Genomic DNA, 23,779 nt, shown 5'->3' on the forward strand with positions numbered 1-23,779 from the left:
CCTTCGAGTTAATCTCAGCCCCCCTCCCCAGATTGCTGTCTCTAAACCGCTCTTACCAAAAAATAAAACGTAAAAATAAAATAAAATTGGAGCCGACACGAATTTCAGACAGTAGAAGACAGAGAAAAATTCTAATTTGTTTAAGTGAACATGTTTTTCAAAGAAAGGAGCAAGTTTTTTCTCTCTCCCACTCGACCTTTAAGATAGTGCAGGTTCCAAGGTCCTGAGTAGATAATTACATCAAAAGCAGAAAGGGATGGACACCCGTAGCTACGCGAGGTACTGGAATGGGACTCGGTCATTGATTCCTGTATGTCCGCCACTGGCATGTTACATAAAAGCTGGACCTGGCCTTGAAGGTAAATCGTCATAAGCTCCGAGCAAGAAAAAAGGGTCAAATCTTAGGTATCCGATTAAAGTAAGTGTCCTGTTAACACCTGTTTCTGCCCCCAGAAGCCCACACACCTGGAAGAGACGTAAAATCTGGCCTGGATTCCCTAATCCCAGGGCCCTGCCCCTCCGCTTCAGGGCCCCGCCCCTCGGCGTTGCGCAAACTCTGTTGCTACCTAAGGCTCTTCCTCCTCCCCGCTCCCGTGGCTGTCAAAATCCGGAGTCCAGACTTCCTTAAGGACCAGGACAGCTCCACGCATGCTCAGCACCTACCAGGGTCGAGCTCACACACGTGCTTACGACCCGCCGCGGCGCCTGCGCGGTAGCAGCGCGGAGTCGGTGCCCTTAGTACGCCGCTGGCACCTTTACTCTCGCCGGTGGCGTGAACCCGTTTGTGCTCGGTATCCTAGTGCACACGCCTTGCAAGCGACGGCGCCATGAGTCTGACTTCCAGTTCCAGTGTACGAGGTGAAGTGGGGCCTGGGAGCGGGTGAGGCTGGTGAGGCTTAGCGGTTGCCGCGCCCGCAGTTCGGCCGGGTTGTTTCACCGCTGCTCTACGCGCCCGCCGGTCCTGTAACCTTGAGATGCAGAAGGGCAAGCGCTCGGCCCGGCTGCGGGCCCTGGGCCCGATAGCGAAAGGGGGCGAGGTCAGGGATGGATTGATGGTTTGGGGCCATGCCGGACTAGAGTCCACGTTTATCCCAACTAGCCAAACCGTAACACCTAATGACCGCGCCGCTAGCTTTTCTTGTTCTCCCCTAAGACGCTTTCATGTCCTTAAGTCACGGAGCCTGGAAAAGAAGGAAAGGTGGGAGAAAACAACAGCAAACCTGTTTGCCCTTCTCATGTTTCAGTCAGCGTCGGGCCACAACGTCGATTTCCTGCAATCCTGAAGCATTGCATGACTAATCACATCTTAGTTTTGCAGATTTTTTTTTCAAGGGATGAAGCGCAATCCGAGGTTTTCAGTTTTCCCGGTTTTTTATTATTCCTCTGGCATCTGACACTCGGTGATAGTAGTCCAGGATAAAGGATTGAAGACCGCGTTCGTTGAACCTTCAGCTTTCTGAGTCTTCTTTCCCCTGTGCTAGTACCTAGCGTTTGGAAACAGTATTTCGCAGAAAGTCCCATTATAATAAAATTAAGAGACTTTATAAGCAGTCATTTAGTGTGGAGTTTCACTTTATAACCATTCTTGGTGATGTTATAATTGTTAATATAATACTGTGTACCAGACACACGGTATGTGTGATCGTTGACCCTCTATAAAACGCCACTTCGCAAGGTTTTGAGTAAAAGCAAAGAGATTGTCCAGAGGTGAATTGAAAATACGTTCGGTAAATATTGAGCATCTGTAGTCCCAGGTAATATGAAGTCCCTGCTAACTTGAGCCCTAATTTTTTAATAGGTAGTTTCCAAAAATTGGAGAGTTCCACTTCTGTTGACAAAATTTACCTGGCTAAGGGTGATATTCCATGACTTTTCGAAGTTACTAATGATATAGAGATTATTATTTGCAAAAATTATGTTAAAGGATACTCATCTTGAGACTTTTTTTAACAGAGGCAACTTGGTGCATTTAAAATAGGGTGTGATTTTTGTTTTTGTTTTTTAAAAAACTATATTCTCTTGGGATTAAGACTTGTGAAATGAGATGTTCATGTGACTTGTGCCGCTGATATTTTTAATTTTACAGGAAGACTGCACATGTTTGAGGTGGACCAAAAGATTCCACAATGTGTGTTTAAAATGTGGGATCATTTTGTGTACATGAACACTAAACTCTATTTGGGTTGCATATTATTGAAACGTGAAACAGGTGAACCCCCTAGGACTTACCACTATCTGCAGGCTAGTCTGCAAGATTTCTTTTTTAAACAAGACATTTTTTTGTTTTCTTTTGTTTTTCAAGTCTAACCATAGGGGAATTCAAAGGCAACTTTCCCAATCATTTTCCATTGCCTAAGGAATAGGAAATCACTGAAGCAGGTTATTGGCTTCAACTGGAAGTATTCAACTTTGTTATGAGGAGTGATTACTATCTATTTTTTGAGACAGTCTCACTCAGTGGCCCAAGCTGGAGTACAGTGTTGTGATCATAGCTCACTGCAACCTTGAACTTCTGAGCCCAAACCATCCTTTCTCCTTGGTCCCCTGGCTTCCCAAAGTGCTGGGATTACCTATGTGAGACACCACACCCTGCCATGACTACTTTTTTATTTCACCAAAAAGCATGAAAGTTGTCATGAGGACTGTAGGGAGAGGCCCAAAGCCTTTGTAAATCTCTTCTACCAACACTTTCCTCCTCAATATAGTAGTAGGTAGGCAAGGTAGGGACAGAGAATGTCGAGGGGCTTTAACTTTTAGTGTTTAGATCACACAGAAGATTGGTTCTCCTCTCAAACTTTAAACCAAATTTATTCCTACAGATTGAAAATCAATTTAGATCTTTTAATTGGGGGAAAGATATGTCTCTTCTCAATTACAAATTTATAATTTGTAATTATAAAGTGTTTAGAATGATATGTGACAATGGTAAGCACTATACAAATATATGTTAAATATAAAGTGTGTACATGTATGCATAACTCTTGTTCATCATCAGAAGAAAAATAAAAGGTAGTTTATAAATAAAATTTAACGGGAACCAGGCCAGGACCGGAATCAGGCAGAGGCAATGAGAATGAATGATTGGAACTGAAATACTCTTAAGATACTGATCATTGAGATAGCTCTTGATACCAGTATAGTCGATAAGACCATTAGTTTATTATATTTTCTAGTACTAAGTGGCCTTCACTGCCTACTCGTCCGGTCTCTTATGATTCCTCCTTATATCCAAATAGATGACCTTTCTGAACATCATCCTGCTCCTTGATAACTCTAGCACTCATTGATCACTCTCACCCTTAACCCTTTCCCTTCTATTTACAAGGAAAATGTTAACTCTTAGGCTGTTCTCTCTCCATGTCCTCCAGATGCCGTTTTCTTCTGCTTAAATCTTTGCCTCAGTGATGCCTGTTGTTTGTAAATATTTAGCACCTCATAAAGATTTTCTTCAGCCTAAAGTCACTCATAATTCACCCTCATCTTTAAAAAAAAAAAAAGCCAACTAAACCAGATAATTTTAAAAGGCCTTCCTTAACCTGCCTTCCCCTGAAATCTTTTTTTTTTTTACTTTACCCTCAGGTTGCAAAATAGGGATTTGTCTGTTCATCTTATACTTCATTATCTATCCCAAACCCTGATCATTACAATGCTTGTAACCAAAATTACATTTCATAAATTCTTATTCTCTTTTATATTCTTGTGTATTTTATTGAAACTAATTTTCTAATTCATTTAACCTCAACATAGGAAAATATTATTTTGGTTCACTAAATTCACCAAGTCATTTAAAGTCACTATTTAAGGGTTTGTTTTTGTCTGAAAAGGAATGTATGGATCATACTGAAAATAAAGGGGATAGCTCCTATAAGTTATAAACGATAAATGAAAAATAAGAGGGCTGGGCGCAGTGGCTCACGCCTGTAATCTCAGCACTTTGGGAGGCCGAGGCAGGCTGATCATGAGGTCAGGAGTTTGAGACCAGCCTGGACAACGTGGTGAAACCCCCGTCTCTACTAAAAATACAAAAAATTAGCCAGGCATGGTGGCATGCACCTGTAGTCCCAGCTACTCGGGAGGCTGAGGCACGAGAATTGCTTGAACCCAGGAGGCAGAGGTTGCGGTGAGCTGAGATTGCACCACTGCACTCCAGCCTGGGCAACAATGCGAGACTCTGTCTCAAAAAAAAGAAAGAAAGAAAAATAAGGGGGGTGCTTGGAGCTGTAGATTGGCCAAATTGATGGTTGTTAGAGCTAGTTGAGGGTAAATGGGGTTTATTATAGTATTCCCTGTGTGTGTCTGAAATGGTCCATAATAAAGTTTTTTTAAAACATAGCTTCTTATATATGCCTGAAGTTTTTTGTTTGTTTGTTTTTAATATATGTATCAGGCAGCAAATTCCACACTCTGATACAGCAGGTTAAGAAGAAGGTAAAGATAAGTCATTTAGTATAAGAGCAATGCAGTGTAAGGATAGAAAAATTGCACGTAGGAATTGCAAATTTAAATTAGTCATCCATTATTTATTTTGACTCAACCAACATTATTGAATACCACTTATATGCCAGGCCTTGAGAAAAAAAAAATTACCAGGCACAGCCTGCCAGCCTATGGGAGATCTAATGGAGGGAAGGGTTTAAGCACAGTTCCCCTCCCCCTCTCCTGATAGAAGAGGAGAAACATGATTCTATGGCAGTTGATGGTGGGCTGGAGAGGGCAGTTTAGAGCAGAAAAGGGGCTAAGGTAAAAGAAGCTGTGAGAGATTTCTAAGTTAAAGCAAAATAATGCTCACGGTAAAAAAAAAAAAAAAAGCCAAAGATTGGGTTATATACAAGGCTGTTCAGTTTGGGAACAAGTCCACGTTTTCTCTCTCTCTCAATAATTTTAAAGAGGAAACCAAAGATTATACAATAGTACTCCAATGGAAGAATAAGCAAATGGGAGGATTATTTAGAAATTATTAGAAATGTTACCTTTCTCTACATTTGTGATCTTTAATGATATTTGTGTAGATATAAAGCATGGTTACACGAGGTCTGGTAGGGTGGGGTTTGACCTAACTACAGGAATTAACTGTCCTTGAGAAATGTCTATGGAAAAGTGAGGGCCAGGCATGGTGGCTCATGCCTGTAATCCCAGCACTTTGGGAGGCCAAGGCAGGCGGATCACCTGAGGTCAGGAGTTCAAGACCAGCCTGGCCAACATGGTGAAACCCCGTCTCTACTAAAAATACAAAAATTAGACAGGCTTGGTGGCGGCACCTATAATCCCAGCTACTTGGGTCTCAGTAAAGTTCCTTGTTGCTTCTGAGATTGTGACAATTCTTAATAGGCATATACCCGGTTATCAAGTATTATTGGATGTTGCTATTTTTATTTGTTCAATTTCTCAGGTCTTCAGTTCTTTCTTTATCCTAATTGTTGACTTTTGGACCTGTCATCATTTTTGTCTATCTCTGTATAATTTCCTTTTCCCTTAGAGTTGCCAGTGGCATCCACAGCTTTTTGCCAGAAAAGACTGATGATTCAGGCTACACTCATGAAGTGATAAAATAGCAACTTTTTTTTTTCTTTTTTTTTTACTTCTGGGAACTATTGCATTTGTCCCTAATGAGATTAGAGAATTAGAATTTGGGAAGGGAAAAAACAAAAAAGAAATGGAAATTGTTTTCTCAAGACCTTAGAGCAAATACAAAGCTATTTTCCTCGAACACATGGTACTGTGACATTGGCATAGGGTCATAAGTGTCACTTGCTAGGGGTTAGGGGGTAGAGCACAAAGTGTGTGTTTTGATTCCCCATGGGGCAGCTAGTCTTGGGTATCTGTAGTCAATTTCCATTTCTTTCAATGATGCCTTTGGTGTTACCCCTTTTCCACGTCAGTTATTCTGTCCTCTCTCCCACCATCACAAAATCCAAGGGAGGTAAAGCTTAAAAAAAAAAGTGACCTGTGGGTGCAATTGGCAAATTATATGAGAAAAAATAATGCAAGAAGAATGTTTTAATGACTAGGAGAGATTATTTTCACCTATCATGATGAGTTTCATGTAGAAATTCCTATAGTATTCTCTTTAGGTCACGAAACAAATTAATACTAACCAATTGTAGTTCTTTGGATCTCAGGACTTTTTGCAATATGCAGGTGCCATCAAACAAATATGTTATGAAGTACTTTATAATTCACCTAAAAAGTAAAGTGTAACTAAAATAGACAGCATTAAGGAAGTTGCATTATTTTAGTCTTTTGGGATATTGCCCCCCTTTAAGTTTGTACTAAAGATGATGTTCAGCAAATGTTATGGTGCATATACTATGCAAAGCAGCGTTTCAGCCCATTTTGTGATAGGTACATTAGCTATTCAGAGTGGCTTTCCATTAGCTAAGAAGTGGATTGCTACAGCTCCTGGCATAGGAAAAGTTTTCTCAAGAAAGTTCCATGGTAAATAACATTAGAAAGGAAGATCATGAATCTAGCTAGAAGTCATGGCAAAGTTGTAGACCTGCTTGGAATAACCACAGGGTAATACCATGAAGCAGCACTACAATTCGAAATAAATCTACACATAATGTGTACCTACTTAAAAAACGTCTTCTGATGAGGCCAAAGGTTTGAAGCTGTCAGATGATATATTAACTTGTCTTCTCAGTCATGCAGGACCTGGGAAAGACGAAACGTTAATGTTTATTAGGGAATTATCGCAAGAAAGAATGATAATGTTATGGGAAGGAAAACAGTATAAATTAATTTGTTAAGAAAAATACTACCGTGGTTGAAAATAAAATCCAAGGAACACGTTAATTAGAAAGTGAGGATAAACCAGAAGAGGCAGAAATTATGCTCTCTTACGAGATGAGCAAATGCAGGAATAAGTTAGATAAAGTCTAAATTGTTAAATAAACTAGAAAAGGAGACCAAGATGCAAGAGACTGAGAATGATCCTTTCTATTACAGTTTTAGAAGATTAAGCTCCAGTTTTATGTAAGGTACTATTAGGTATGGTGAAATAAGAAATTTTGACTCAATAGTGCAAGTAAACTATACAACTAATTATTCATTATGTGTTTTTATTTGGCCTTGGAATGTGTTTTTTTGTACTTATCTCTCTAGGGTTTTATTTGATAGTCTGGGAACTTATTTCAAACACTGAAGATCTGACTCAGGAAGTGCTGGGAAGGAGTCCAGTGTGTTTATCCTGACCCCTGTTCAACTTCTTCCTGCAGCCCACTCCATGCTGGGAATAGACAACTCTCCTCTGAGGCTGAGGCTAACCAGATTATGCAGAACTTTCTTCTCTCCAACATTGCCTGGAGCTGGGGTAGTTGTTAAGCCCTTGGGTTTCTAAAGACTTGAAAAGCTGTTTGAAAAGAATAACTAGATGGCTTGTTAGTCAAACAGTTTTTTTATTACTAGAAAGCAGAATAATGCCATTAAATTTAAAATAAATTTTATAGGAAATTAAAATAAATTTAGAATTTATTAAATGAGAATATAACTATACTTATATTAGTCATGTTTTCTACAAAATATGACGTTAGTACATTCTGATTTGTATTTTAATGAGAAAACACTTTGAAATTTTAAAAAAGGACTTTTGAATGAAGAATGACTTTGAAACCTGGAATCCTGCTACATATATTCCTTTGAATGTTTAACATTAAGGGTGGTTTTGTTTTGTTTGTCTGTTTCTTTGGGTGTCATTTCTCTTACAGCTTTCTGCAGTAGTTGCAATTGAGTTTTGGTAAATTAAATAATTTAAAAATCACTAAGGGATCTTACTATTTAAATAAACTCAAAGGAATCATTTTGTTAACATAACAAAATGTTATTTGTAATCTGAATTTTTATGTTTCAGGACTTTTTTTTTTTAAGCTGTAGTTACCTGCAAGTTCACATGTTATTTAAAATCTACTCATAAACACTTTTTAAATGATTATTGAGCTTTGGTTTTTTTTTACTTCAGCTCTAAAATAATAATTTTAAGTTTCGTCTTCTTAATGTAGCTGTCATCACTCAGTAGAAAATACACAATTGCTTCAATAAGGGCCAGGGAAAGTCATAACAAAGGACTATTATACCAGTGTTTTCTGGTCATTTTGTTAACATTAAAAACCTTGGACTATTAGGATGCTTAATACTCAAAAACTTGATTTTCTGACATTCGTGTGATATTATTGGTGTATATTTTGGTTTTGATAATTATTTGTTTTCCTTCCCTGCTCTAGTTGAATGGATCGCAGCAGTTACCATTGCTGCTGGGACAGCTGCAATTGGTTACCTAGCTTACAAAAGATTTTATGTTAAAGATCATCGAAATAAAGCGATGATAAACCTTCACATCCAGAAAGACAACCCCAAGATAGTACATGCTTTTGACATGGAGGATTTGGGAGATAAAGCTGTGTACTGCCGTTGTTGGAGGTCCAAAAAGGTGAGGAAAGCAATTCCTTCATACAGTACCATTTTCAATGTTATATTTCTTTTTAAATTATTCTGTCAGACTTGTATCACCAGATATTGTTATGATATCCCTTTTTTGTTGTTGTTGAGACAGAGTCTTGCTCTGTCATCCAGGCTGGAGTATAGTGGTGTGATCTCAGCTCACTGCAACCTCCACCTCCTGGTTCAAGTGATTCTTGGGCCTCAGTCACTGAGTAGCTGGGATTACAGGTATGAGCCACCACGTGTGACCTGTTATAATATCGCTTTTTCTTTCTTTTTTTTTTTTTTTTAATGAATCCTATTCTTCTTTGTCTTCCATATGCTCTTAAAGGAATATATTTTCTAAAATATCTAACCAATATGCAGTAGAATCATGTTGTACCCTCATCGAGTTCAGGCAGATTTAACCATATTCTTGGCCAAAGAAAAGAGGAAAATCCCTTTAATTTTCTCTTAGGATTTCTTAGCTTCCACTGTCCCAGGAAGTGAAGTGTACAGCCTAATCACAAAGAGAAGCAAAAGAAGTAAAAATTTTTTTTTGAGCTTTCAAGCACCAGATGCTAAGACAAGTGTTAGAAATTTAAAAAGAAACTTCTTTAAAATTACCCGTAAAAACTTATCTGGTAAATGTCCTATACCTTCTTTCAGCTGCAACTCCTCTGGTTAAATATCTAACAATATGGGATCCTAAAATCTTGTTTTCTTATGTGAGAATTGTGTTTTATCAAGTCCCTTTTGGGGTGTCGTCTATGAAATCTGCAGGCTTTAGACATGATGGCAGCTAGTGATCCACAGTTGATAAAATACTGTCTCGAGCATCTCAAAAGGATTTGTACACCAAATGACTTCAGGATTTCTGGTATGTTGTGAGAAATATGGTATAAACACTGTACTACCACTCTTAACATTCAAATAAAATGGATTTCAGCAGGGCGTGGTGTCTCACACCTGTAATCCCAGCACTTTAGGTGGTTGAGGCAGATCACTTGAGCCCATTAGTTCAAGAGCAGCCTGGGCAACATAGTGAGACCATCTGTTGAAAAAAAAAAAAAAATAGCCAGGCATGGTGGCATGCACGTGTAGTCCCAGCTATTCAGGAAGCTGAAGCAGGAAGATCACTTGAGCCCAGGAGGTTGAGGCTGCAGTTAGCTGTGATTGCACCACACTGCATTCCAGCGACAGAATGAGACCCTGTCTCAAAAAATAAAATAAAATAAAATAAAATACAATGAAAAAAATAATGTTAAAGGGCCCTCAAAAAACTCAATAAAAATGATGTATCTGTTTTTGAAAGCACATTATGTTGGGGATCTCTTCCCATAGTAGAGGGTCATTTTCGCAAATAACTTGTCACAAATATGGAAGAAGCCATGTACTAGGTACAGGTTGAGCATCTCTAATCCAAAAATTTGAAATCTGAAATGCTCAAAAATTTGAAATATTTTGAACACTGACATGACACCACAAGTGGAAAATTCCACACCTGACCTCATGTGACAGTTCACTAGTTGAAGTCAAAACACAGATGCACAGGACACAGTTAAGTCAGTGACCCAAAGGGAAAAAAAGGCCCCCCCAGCTGCTGATGTAGGTATTCTGGTGGTGCTATTATGCTGCTTAATTTCCCAGAGCACTTTTTTTTTAACTGAATTAATGGTATGTTATGTTTTTTACTGTTAAGTACTGACATGTGAATACATGCAAGAAAATGATTGCTTATCAGTAGCATATAAATTCATAGTCGGGAATGATGGTGATGCAAGATAACCACAGATTGTCCACATGTGTGACTGAGATGGTGAAACCTTTGCTTTCTGATGGTTCATTGTATACAAACTTTGTTTCATTCACAAAACTATGTAAAATATTGTATAAAATTACTTTCAGGCTACGTGTATAAGGTATATATAAAACATAAGTAAATTTTGTGTTTAGGCTTGGATCCCATCCCCAAGATAACCTCATTATGTATATGCAAACATTTCGAAAGTTGAAAAAATCTGAAATCCAAAACTTTTCTGGTCCCAAGCATTTTCTTTTCATTTTTTTTGACCAAGTATTTCAGATAAGGATTACTCAACTCATACTAGAAAGCATATTTCACTCCTTTCTCCCAATAAATCCAGTCATAAAGTACTTAGGTTATGCCATTTTGTTCAAAAACTCCTTGATGAATATATTGAATATAAACCAAAAATTAATAGGCTCATTACAACAAATTATGAAGAGCACTATTCATTTGGAATTTGAAATTGTTGATAAGTACTAGTGGGGTTACTAGAAAATAATAAAGTAATACATCTAGAAATTGTGGAATTTCTAAGTTGGAGTTTTATAGTTCCTTAGTGATCTTCAATAGTTCATTTACTATCTACTATATATGCATGCATGAGAAACATTTAAGAGTAAAACAGCAAATGTCACATGTATATAGTACATGTAGTGTAAGTGGTCTAAATAAATGGAAGCTAAAAGGAAGAAATTACACCATGAGGCTGGGTGCAGTGGCTCACACCTGTAATGCTAATACTTTGAGAGGCCAAGGCAGGAGGATCACTTGAGGCCAGGAGTTCAGGACCAGTTTGGGCAACATGGTGAGACCCAGTCTCTGTTTTTTGTTTGTTTGTTTTTTTTTCTTAATTAAAAAAACACCACATCTTCTGGGAAAGCATAGTCATATACTTGGGAGTTATAAATTGCTCTGAGAAAAATTGGTAGCATTTGAATAAACTGCATATATTGGAGACTCTCAAAATCTCCAAGAAAGGACTTGTGAACAAAGGTGAAATGGATAAAGAATCTAGTCTGGTTCTTGTACTGCCCTTCCGCCAGGAATAAATCTAAATTGAGGAGAGTCTTGAGGACCAGTGTGAGGAGTTTGTGACTCCAGACATGGGGAGCTCCTTGACAGGGGTTTCAAACATAGAGTTATGATACTTTTACCGGGGTGCTAGCTATGGAAATGGGGACAAATGAGCAGAGACATAAAACATTTCAGGGAAAGGATCAGCCAAATGCACTGACTTCTGTGTGGAAGACTAGGGAAGAAAAACTAAAGCTCATTGAAGGTTCTAAGCATGTAGGATTAGAAGAGGGTTATGCCATTAACAGAAATAAGAGATTCAAGGTGAAAGGCTAATTTTCCAGGACAGCAATAAGGAGTTCTGTTTCAGAGAGCGAATTTGAGGTGATAGTTGAATGGAAATGCACAGCAGACAACGTGAAATGTGAGACATCGGGGTTGGAGATAGAGATCAGCAAAACTGATGAGTCAAGTGTAGGAATGCAACTGATCTTTGATATGGATAAAAATCAAGGTCTAAATATGAAATCTTGGAGAATTTTCTGCATTTTGGAAAGGGGACAAGAGCCATTTAAGGAGATGGAATGGGCCAGAGCGGTTAGAATAAAACTAAAAATATCACAGCTTCCAAGTAGAAGAGGGAAAAGTTTCAAAGATTTGGTACTAAACATTGGCCTGTGCAAAGACAACTACATGAATAGACAAGACTATTAGATTAAGCAATTGCCATTTTGGTGTCATTTCAATGGAGTAATTAGAAGCTATGTCCAAGTGAGTTAAAGTGCGAATTAACTAATAAAGAAATGACAGAAGTCTGTCATATTTTCCGTAGATGCAACAATGAATGGAAAGAAAAGTAAGATAATGGCTTGAGTGAACACTACAGCTTGGCTTTGAGATCAAGTAAAGGGTGTTTGCTTTGAGTGGGTTTTCCCAGAGGGCAAAGAATCCAATAAACTAAATATGGGCTTTCATGAACTAAGATCTCAAATATTTCAGGAAGAATCACCAATGGACATAAACTAGTGGTGTAAATGTTTATTAGACTTTTTAATTCAAAACATTCCTGGATTATTCTTTCATTTTTCAATTTAGAGTTTCCAGATGGTTAGACCAGGGACTGCCATTTCCTGTAGGTGGACTGAGAGAGGACTAAGAGAGGGAATGAGACCAGTCATTTTATTTCCAGTTTTCATGCCTTTTTTTTTCCCGTCTGGCTTATCTTTTATGCCATTTAGTGATCCTCTTTGTGTCTTGAATTTGTCAGTTCTGAATTTTCATTGCATCTTGGGCACTTATTCCTGCATTAATCAATTAACAGTTTGCTTTGAATATTACCCAAGTTAACAGATGTTGTTACACTTTTGGAAACTCCCCACATTCCTGTGGTTCTAAGGTTATCACACAGGTGCCAAGTCACACACTTACATGCCAGTTCACAAAGACTAATTAATACCTTTGATTAAGTGGCTACATTGAGTTTATAGTCAGTAATTTTTCCCTCATACAAACCAGTTGCATTTATAACAAAATTTAAACATCATTTTACCAATGGAAAAAATGTTATATGCGATACAAACTTCAATTCTAATTCATTCTTAAGGTGCAGTCACTAGTAGCCTGTTGTGTGTCTGTAACATTGTGAGCAGGTTTCCCAACCCTAATGAATCAGATTTCTTAGTAATGTGCAGAAATTACATTTTTTAAAAACATATCCCTCCCTCTTGTCCAGTGCTTCTCTTGCCAGCATTGGTATGTCATCTCATGTTTCAGAAATTAGCTTGGCTTTTTTTTTTCTTTTTCTTGAGACAGAGTCTCACTCTGTCACCCAGGCTGGAGTACAGTGGCGTGATCTCAGCTCACTGCAACCTCCACCTTCTGGGTTCAAGCAATTCTCGTGTTTCAACCTCCTGAGTAGCCGTGATTACAGGCATGCACAACCATGCCCGGCTAATTTTTGTATTCTTACTAGAGACAGGGTTTCACCATGTTGGCCAGGCTGGCCTTGAACTCCTGACCTCAAGTGATCCACCCACCTTGGCCTCCCAGAGTGCTGGGATTGCAGGTGTCAGCCACTGTGTCCGGCCCAGAAATTGGTTTATTTTATAATACAGGCTTCCCTCGGTGTCCATGGATTGGTTCCAGGACCTCCCATGGATACCAAAATCTGAGAATGCTCAAGCCCCTGATTTAAAATGACAGTATTTGCCTATAAGCTATGCACATAATCCTGTAAACTTTAAATTATTACATCATCTCTCGATTACAAATAATACCTACTAATACAGTGTGAATGCTATGTAAATAGTTGTTATGCTGTATTGTTTAGAGAATAATGACAAGGAAAAAAGTGTACATGCTCAGTAGCCATACAATTATTTTAGCGAGTATTTTCTATCAGCAGTTGGTTGCATCCGTGGATGTGGAACCCACAGATACAGATGGGGCCAACTGTATTTCACAAAAGGGCTATCCATATTTGAAGTGAGAATGAAAGGAGCCAGTATAGAGGAAATGATTAAAGTGGCTACAGGGAAAGATACTATTTGAGTCAGTGGTATCTTGACAAAGGGTGGAAGGAAATGAGGGTAAGAGCACAGACGTGAAACTCAGCCTTAAAAAGGAAGAGATAGTCTTGCTTTCGAAACAAGAAGATGAAAGGACTCTGATGTAAGAGGGAAGGGTATGGGATGTAGTACTGCTAGGTTCCTCTCCCTGCAACTTCAGGTTGGTTACATCATTTGCTGAGTTGTATGATGGCCACCTAGGAGGCAGTTCAAGCAAGGACAGCAAAAGAATACAGACGAAGAAGAAAGAGAGGAAAGTCTTACCAGTTAACATCAGGAGCTCAACTGAAATTGAAATGAAATGCAACTGGACATATTTAGACTCATTTTCTTTCATTTACAGTGTAAGATTTGAGTTGTGATACTTTTGTTTTATCATGGTAGTAGGCTTGATCCTGGGTTTTTTTTTGGGGGGAGGGGGGTGTTGGGGGAAAAAGAGAAATCCTCCATCCTGTTAATGGCTTAGAAGTGGGTTTTACTGAGTCTTTCTTCATAAAAACGATATTCTGAATATTGGTGACATTCCTTGGCCAATCCACATAAAGACAGTCTTATAAAAATCTTAATTTCTCTTTGTACATTTTCATATTATAGATACTGTCTCAGGTTTATTGAAGTAGGTACATAAGAATGGTATAAAATGTCATAATCTCTAGGTTAGTCTCAAAAATCTCATTACTTCGTTTTCGTTCTCAACCAAAACAAGCATATTTTTCTGGACAGTTTATGGTAATGAGCCAAAATGGTGCCAGGCAACTTCCTTGGGACAGAAAATCAAAACTCTAATACAAAGTACGAAGTTCAGAGAAGGAAGATAGTCTTTAAAAGAAAATTGTTTCAGGTGGAAGAGATAAGTCAAAGAGGAGCATTTATTAAAACAGAGGCATAACTTGAGATGTGGGGCCATTAAAAAGAAATCTTCTGTTTTTTTGAAGATCCGTATAGCATTGCTAACTTTCCAGGTGGAGAGCAAGGATCTCCAGTGTTTTTTTACTAAAGCTTTATTCCAACTTCTTCTAACCCTTTCTTCCCCACTTTTAAAGATATTTGGGATTTGTAGTGTTCAAATTGGGTTAACAAACAAATGATGTTTTCTGGACATAAAGGAAATTTGGTTTACAGACTTTTTCCAGGATTTGTTAATAAACAAACACTGACATCTTAGAATAAATTATCAATACTACATGAACTGAATTTAATATTCTTTGTGTTTTTTTCATAATTTAAAACAATTTAACAGATTTCAAAATTTTTAATGAAAAAGAGTTAATAAAATCCTCATATTTTTGTACATTATTTAATGTAAAAATTACTGTACTTCCTACATTGTATTTGAAAGTATGTAATGCCAGCACAGTGGCTTAGGCCTGTAATTCCAACACTTTAGGAATGTAACGGCCAATGTAGTGAAACCTTGTCTCCACAAAAAAATGTAGAAATTAGTTGAGTGTGATGGCATGCACCTGTAGTCCTAGCTACTCAGGAGGCTGAGATGGAAGGATCCCTTGAGCCTGGGAGATGGAGGCTTTAGTGAGCTGCGATTGCACCACTGTGCAATCTAATTTAATCTCTTAAAAAAAAAACAAAACTATATCCACCACATACTATCTTTCTCCTGCATAGGGCAGAAATAAAGCAAGACACGTAAGGCAGTAATTCCTAGGGTTAAGTGATATAAAAAATACCATTAAAAAATATGTTTCTGAACAAAATTATTTTTAACACCTGGTTTGCATTATAAAGGCATAAAAGCTTTATACACTTTAATTGCATGAAAGTTTATTAACAAATAACCAGGATAAACTACTCATTGCTTTTTAAAGAAATGTTTATTTGTTTATTTGTTTGCTTTTAAGAATATGAAGAAACAGGCTAATTTCAGTTTTTAGGCAGAATTGGGTGATGAGAAAAAAATGTATTCTCACTTTTGATATATGACTTTCTTAATATTTTGTAAGATTTTCTTTGTATATTTTTCTATAGATTTCTCTCCTATTCTGTATATGGAGGAAAATAATTTGAGAAAATGTTAGTTTCTAATATTTTCAACATAAGATTAAAAAAGAAATAAAAGTTAAACATGCCATTTCAGTAAGTTATTTAGAAATACTTCATTTTTTCAGAAATGTAGCCTGCATGGATTTAATTTAGTGAAGTGTTTTGTGTGTGCTATTTATAAAAATAGAGTCTTTACAATGTAAACTTTTATACTCACTGTAAAATCATATGTGTTTGTTTATTAAACATATGTCACTTTGAAATGCTGTACTTTGCTGTGGGATACATTTTAGTTTAATTTTTATAGCCTCTTTCCTCATCCATGCCAAGAAAAAACTGAAAGCTTGACTTTATGTTTTTGCATCAAGGCTTGTTTCTAATATGAATATACTGTGTACCACATCTTATTGACCTCAAAAAAAGAAATAATAAATAATATAAACTTTACATATATTACGTTTACACTGCCCTCTATGACAGGATAGAATTTATATCTGGAAGTATAAGATATGCCAATACCTTGAGTTTTTCTGTAATTTTTAGCTAATTTAGTGCCTCTTGCAATTATTTACAGATAGATTAAAATTTGATTACTTTAACATCAAGTAGACTTTTGGATATCAAAGTTTAAGATTAAATACCATCATTGTCGAGTTTCACTGATCTGTTATGCTCCCTTCACTGCACGTAATGAGGTACTTGTTACTCATAAGGCTAAGACTCCTCGTACTTTACTCTTCTAAATAGGCTTCTTCAAAGCAACAGCGTACCTTAGACTAAACAGTGGAACTCTAGATTCTAGAGTGTAGATACATTCAGAACACCAAGATTAATGCAAAGATGCTAGCTCTTGTCATTTGACATGAAATAGAAATAAAAGATACAAATATAGAGAAACAAAAAATTACTGATAATTATACCTTCTAAGTGTAAAATCCTGAAGAGTTAAGTGAAATATTATTAAATTCTTTTTTCATTTTATAATAGAGAAGGATATACTTGTTAAAAATGATTTTATATAGCAAGAATGTTCAGATGTGAAAATAACAATTATAATAGTGATTAAAAATATGACAGAAATAATCTTACCAGAATGTACATGAGATCTGAGCATGAAAACTACAAAAGAAATTAAAACTTGGCGAAAAAAACATTCTCAAGCTTATCTGGAGGAATAAAGTGATAAAGTTTAATAAAGTTAACAGGCCGGGTGCTGTGGCTCATGCCTGTAATCCCAGCACTTTGGGAGGCCGAGCCGGGCGGATCACAAGGTCAGGAGATCGAGACCATCCTGGCTAATAACGGTGAAACCCTGTCTCTACTAAAAATACAAAAAATTAGCCGGGTGCGGTTGCGGGCACCTGTAGTCCCAGCTACTCGGGAGGCTGAGGCGGGAGAATGGCCTGAACCCAGGAGGCGGAGCTTGCAGTGAGCCGAGATCGCGCCACTGCATTCCAGCCTGGGCGACAGAGCGAGACTCCGTCTCAAAAACAAAAGGTAACAAAGAATAATGAAGGAAAACTAGCCCTACAAAACACTGAAATGTTTAAAATACAAATATCCCAGCGTAGTAGGCCGATCAACATAACATAGAACCTATAAATAGGTGATTTTACATGTAGAATTTATTTTGATAAAATTACGAATAAAGGTAATAATGTGGGAAGCAATAGCCTCCAGTAATGCTGAAGCAACAGGGTCTTAGAACAGCATTTGCAAAGTGTGCTCTACAGAAAACTATGATAATAGAAATCAAAATTTAAAGTGTCCATAGTCCAGTCACCTTGAGAAACTCTAGGATAAAATTGTGTTTTTTATAGCAAAATTAAAATAATGTGTGCTGTGATTCAAATGGGCTATATGATATGTTTTTTAACACAGAATGAAACCAAATCAGAGTGTCTTGCAGGATTCAGCTTCTTTGGACCACACTCTGCAAAACACTGTGTTAGAAATTTAGTTTTGTCCCTTTGCCTCCAACTGGACACCAAAACATCAGTTATTATCTAAAATGTGAATTCATGAAAATGAATGGAAATTTATATTTGTCACATCTCTAGAAGAAAGCTCTCTCCATGAATGATGTTAAAAAGGGAGATATTGGCATATTTGTATGAAAGGGGAGAAAATAAGCAAAATGAAAAGATTTGGGAAAGATTGCTGCAAAAATAGCAAAGGAATAATATGCAAATTGATTTTTATTTTTATTTTTTATTTTTATGTTTTTTGAGACCAAGGCTGGAGTGCAGTGGCGCAGTCTTGGCTCACTGCAACTTCCACCTCCCAGGTTCAAGCCTCAGCCTCCTGAGTAGCTGCGATGACGGGCACTCGCCAACATGCCCGGCTAATTTTTGTATTTTTAGTAGAGACAGGGTTTCACCATGTTGGCCAGGCTGGTCTTGAACTCTTGACCTCAAATGATCCACCCACCTCAACCTCCCAAAGTGTTGAGATTACAGGCATGAGCCATGGCGCCTGGCCGCAAATTGATTTTAAATAAATGAACTTAAACTCTTAGAAGTAAATAGGCAATAGACGTGTTCACTAGAAAGGAATGTAACTAATATATAAACATAAAAAAGGCCTTCAACACTCATCAAAATCACACTGAAATTCAATAAATGATGTGTGTATTATGCACAAGTCAATTTCTTCGTCTTACTAAGTAGCATATGTAGTTTACATATGCTGTTTAAGAAAGCCTATATAAGATAGCCAAGAAAATCTTTATGTTATGTTGTATGAATTAAGCATCACCTTCCACTCTGCTGAGCATAATACTGATTTTGAGATTCGATGTTTCACATTCATTCTTTCTCTTCCTAGTTCCCATTCTGTGATGGGGCTCACACAAAACATAACGAAGAGACTGGAGACAATGTGGGCCCTCTGATCATCAAGAAAAAAGAAACTTAAATGGACACTTTTGATGCTGCAAATCAGCTTGTCGTGAAGTTACCTGATTGTTTAATTGGAATGACTACCACCTCTGTCTAATTCACCTTCGCTGGATTCTAAATGTGGTATATTGCAAACTGCAGCTTTCACATTCATGGCATTTGTCTTGTTGAAACATCGTGGTGCACATTTGTTTAAACCAAAAAAAAAAAAAGGAAAAACCAACCCCATGGCCTGTGGGTTATTTTGGTCTTGTTAAGGATCCGTTTCTTTAAAATACTGACATACAGAGTTGTATCTTATATAGAATATAGTTGTATCTTGAAGTCAACATATTAAATTATTCTCAAAATTATGTATTTGCAGATTGTACTTGTAAGTTTCAAAGAAAAATTATCATCTTTTCGTATTGACCTAGAAACTAAATAGGATGTGATTCAGTTACATTAATTTCTTAATACAATCTAGGAAAGACCTGTTGTGGCCTTGATTTTCTTGACATTGGTAATGACACTGAGAAAATATGGCTTCCGTTTTTCACAGTTTTCAATCAAAATGATTGATGAATGTTATTCTGCTTAATTTCATAAGTCAGGTCAATAATAAAGGGGTGGTAACTTCTTCGTATTTATCTTCATAGATATTTAATGAAGATGGATCCATTAAAGGAGCCAATAGTGAAAATTTAGTTAAAGGTGATAGATTTAAATTAGTTATGAAGAATGTCTTAAAATCTAATGTTCCAGAATTCTGGCCCAAGGAATGGTAAGCATTTGAACTGAGGACTTGGAAGGAATCGGAACACATAATGTCAAGTCTTTTGATCACTAAGCCACATATCCTGACAGAAATAGTAGTCACAAGATTAAATCAAAGGCGTGGGAAGATTTTTTTTTTTCCCACTCTAGCTAATCAAGCACATGGCTTTTAAATTGTATGATCTTTTTCTTAAAAGCAAAAATTTGAAGACAAATGTTTGTTTATGTAATATTCTTCAAAGACTCCGAGCAGAAACATTGCATTCATTGTGATTCAGAAAAAAGGAAATATAAAAACTGAAAATAATTAGCAATAAAAGAATTAAGACAAATAGTTCATAAATATATTTAAAGATAGATTAGGTCTTTGAATTTCATAGGTTAGAAGGAAAATCATGGCAAAATTTATAGAAAATTGGGCAAACAATTGAAATTGATAAAGCAGGTAAATATCTTCATCATTTATTTTAGTATACGTGAATTCTCAGTAGTAGTCAATCACAAGTTTCTACTTGCTAAAATCCATTTACCTTGTCAGCAATCAAACCTGACAGCAACATTCCTGTATAATATATGATCATGGCTATTTTTAAATATATAGTTTTGTGTATTACTGTAGATAAAAGTTGGTAACAAAATTGTACAGTGGTTTTAAGAAGCCCATGTAACTAACTTGGACATGTCTTTAAGTCACATATTCATCATAAAATCTAAAATCCTACAAACTGATTCTATTAGATTCTTAGGGTAAACTTTTTCTTTGCCCACCTCCTTCTTTTTAAGATAAGTATGCATGTCAGCAAAACAGAGCAATCATGCTTTTAAAGATGAACTGTTTTAAAGAAAAATAAATGCATCAACTCCCAATGTTTCTGATAAAGGGACATCCTTCTAACTTAGCAGACTATTCTTTATCTTGAATTTGAAATTACATTGTTAGTCATGTATTTTTGTAATGTCAGGGGGAACCTGGTACCAGTTCTCAAAACTATAGGATTATATGAGTGTGTGTATACGTATGGCAAAATTATAAATGACCACCTTACTGTGAAATATAGATCTTGAGCATTTTGAAAGGCCAAAATAATTAGGTAAATGTATTTTCAAGGTCATGTTAAAATGTTTACATGCTTTTGAACTAGCATTCATTTATGATTAAAACCCTTTTCAGGTTATTTGACCTAAAAACCAAAGTGAGTGTGGTTAGGTTAATATGAGATTTTTTTACACAAAAATCATTGTGTGCAATTACTGTTCTAGCTAAGCACCTTAATGCTTCTAAGTGCTTTTCATTTCGTTGAGGCAAGACAAGTGGGGCTTTCATCTTTTTTTTCTCTGTTTCATTTATATTCTAGTTATTTCTGAAGAGTTTGTACTAGGTTGAGAAGTTTCTAATGTGAAAAATCTTGTTCATCTGTTCATGCAACAGACATTTATTAGGCATCTGTAGACCATATAATTGAGACAGAGAAACATTTTAGAGAATTAGAAGCTCACACTATTTATGGCATAGGTTATATAATTATGGTAATTTATGATCTGCTTTCTTGACAAAAACAGCTACAACCATGTGTACCTACTATTTCTCCTACAAAGTAGGTGAGATTTTTTGATTTTACATTAGTTAGGGAGGTTTTTGATTTGGTTTTGCCTTAAGATAGGCATTGACTATAGCTTCTGATTAGCAACATACAGTATTTTGTGCTTGGGTATCTGTGAGGGTGTGTAATTCTAGTTGTCAGAAGCTGTGCTTTTTCTCCTTGATTTTAATACTAGCTGACCTCAGGCAAAGCCACTCACGTCTCAGCCTTTTAAATTGTGAAGTGAATGGACTAAATGGCATTTTAGGCAATTGTTCCCAGATTCTAGGCCAAGAGTAAATATTCAGCTCTCCTCAAAGGAAAAATATAAATATTGCTGATAGAAAGCTCAAATTTGATTTTTTATTATGATTATTTCAGCTCTTATGGTATTTAAGTGTCTTTTATGGAACGTTTATGGTAGTAGCTTGGCAAAATAGTAAGGTGGCAGCCCAATGTTGATCCCTACTTTTTTTTTTCACTGCTCCATGGAATTTAAAAGTCTGGGAACCACTAAGCCAACATCTTATCTAAAGTTCTGAGACTTATTAAGGTATTAAAGTAACAGTTTTATTTTGAGATTTAGCTTGTGTTATATGGAATTTTTCATTAGCACAATGTGTTGAGGCCTCATGGAACGTTACTGTAAAAAAAAAAAAAAAATCCTTACTTCCATTCAGTTTACCATCATGGATCCAAACTAAGGGTAAAGCCAATACATCCTAATGTGTGCCCAACCCATAACTTTAAATGATTAAATGAAATACACAACAGGGAGATCTATTGTTAATGTGTTAACCAAAATTGCCAGGAGTCACCCTAAAGGGGAAAAATTGTTTAATCGGTAAATCAATGAAGAAATAAAAGATTATAAATTAGAAGTGTTGCTATGGTGTTAGCTCCTATATCCCTGAACAACAAAAAAGACAGTTCAACCCCAAGCATGGAACAGAAAAATGCTGAGCTTAGAATGTTGTCAGCTAGATATTGTGTAAAATAGATGTTCTCTTTAATACCTGTATCTCTGTGGATAATGTATTTCTAGTTCTTCCAACCTGTCCCTTACAGATAACCAGAAGTCAATTCATGTTAATATTTTGTTCTTTAATTGTGACATCGTTTTCATTTGTAAATATGCAGCGTTATGTAGATTCCCGGCTTTTTCATTTAAAATAATTTTGAGCATTGCCCACCTGCCTGAATGCTCATTACTGGGAGGTAAATAATTTTTCTGCTGGTGATACTGCCTGCCAACAATTTCATAAGCAGTGCTTTATCTAACTCATTATACAAGATAGACATGAGATACAGACGAGAGATTATGTCTCTTATGGCTTTATCACCAATTAAACTTAGCAAAGTCTGTTAAATTTATTTCAGAGTCTCCCAACTGTGAAAAGTAGAGTTCCACTTATGTCATCCGTATCTGCACAGTAATCTTTTTTTTAATCCTAAACTTTCTTAACAGGTTTCTTCTCCTTATTCTAGACAATAATGCTGTGTTTTCCTTGAATACCATGATTTTAAACTTTTAAAATGTCTCAGCCTTCATCTTTCCAATGCAGTCTACCCTGTAGCCTTCACATGAACCTTCTATTTCTTTTCACTTTCACATCCCTCCCAGCAAAGAACATTTTGATCATTAGTTAAAGCAACCTCACCCCTTTCTCTTTTAAAACTGTTTCTCTTAGAATCCACAGGGAAGCTATATTGAGCACAGAAGCTAGTATGATTGGCTTTCCATTTCTAGTTAATGCTTTCAGCCTGACCCTGGATGCCACCTAGTGTTGAGTCTCTGATAATGAAAATATGAAACCATGAATTACATTTCATAATTTAACAATGCCATCTAGTATATGCATTTGGTATATGTCCCTGAACTTGCAGGACCTTTGTACTCCAAAAAGTTTGGTCACTTGCAGCAGTTTACATTTCTGTGACTCCCTTACGCTTTTGGCATCTGGTTTGGAAAATAATTAAAATGTTCAAGCACTCACCTTTTTTAATCCCTGAGAAAGAAAATAATTTTTAAAATTTTGATTATTACAGTAGTCTCAGTACCCAGAACAGTTACAAGTACATAGCAGATGTTCAATAAATACTTGTTTAATAATAAATGGATTTGAATGCACGATTTTTAAAAGATACAAAGGTAACTGCCAAGAAGTCAATATTTTGTCTTGTTCTGCCCCCAAACCTGATTACCTTTTTTTTCATATTTGTTTACATCATGTATTCTAAATTTTTGAACATGCCTTTTAGGAAAATGTACTAAATAGCTCTTATTTTGACAAGATTGGCTATAAAGTAGTCTACCTAATCAGCACTTCTGTGGCTAAACTGGTGGTATAAAAACCAACCAACCAACAAAACTGCTATCCAAGTCAGCTTGTTTTAAACCAGTGTGCACATGGTGTATCATGCATAACTGGGGAGAGATGTGGTACTTGGTTATTTCAAATCTGTGGCCAGTGCTCGGGGAGAAAGCTGCTATAAAGATGACTAAAGTTTCTGGTGTTTGTCATCCTGGAAGTCCTGGTGATTGCCGTTGGGGCAATGTGGGGACAACAATCATGGAATTCTAAGTCAGACTTAAATGCAGATCCCTGATCGGCCCCTCATTATTTGAGATCTTGAAGAAATTATTCTCTCTAATGGTTAATTTTATGTTGCAATTTGACAGTGCTACAAGGTGCCCAGATATTTGTTCAGACATTCTTCTGGGTGTTTCTGTGAGTG

At 36.6% G+C, this 23,779-nt stretch overlaps 1 protein-coding gene across 1 annotated transcript; it reads left to right on the plus strand.

Annotated features, from left to right (window-relative positions):
* Positions 1-609: 609 nt before the first annotated feature.
* CISD1 (CDGSH iron sulfur domain 1) lies at positions 610-22,055 on the plus strand. The gene is made up of 3 exons (XM_003258256.4): positions 610-858; positions 8,220-8,425; positions 18,631-22,055. The coding sequence occupies exons 1-3, from the start codon at positions 828-830 to the stop codon at positions 18,718-18,720; spliced, it is 327 nt and encodes a 108-aa protein (XP_003258304.1). The 5' UTR covers positions 610-827; the 3' UTR covers positions 18,721-22,055.
* The last annotated feature ends 1,724 nt before the right edge of the window (positions 22,056-23,779 follow it).

The sequence above is a fragment of the Nomascus leucogenys genome, chromosome 18, assembly GCF_006542625.1.
Source record: "Nomascus leucogenys isolate Asia chromosome 18, Asia_NLE_v1, whole genome shotgun sequence".
NCBI classification, from domain to species: Eukaryota; Metazoa; Chordata; class Mammalia; order Primates; family Hylobatidae; genus Nomascus; species Nomascus leucogenys.

Bases quoted from the DNA above. Each gene is read 5' to 3' on its own strand.
- CISD1 (XM_003258256.4), top strand. From the start codon at position 828: ATGAGTCTGACTTCCAGTTCCAGTGTACGAG. The intron at 859-8,219 runs GTGAAGTGGGGC...TCCCTGCTCTAG, and splicing joins TTCCAGTTCCAGTGTACGAG to TTGAATGGATCGCAGCAGTT. The intron at 8,426-18,630 runs GTGAGGAAAGCA...TTCTCTTCCTAG, and splicing joins GTTGTTGGAGGTCCAAAAAG to TTCCCATTCTGTGATGGGGC.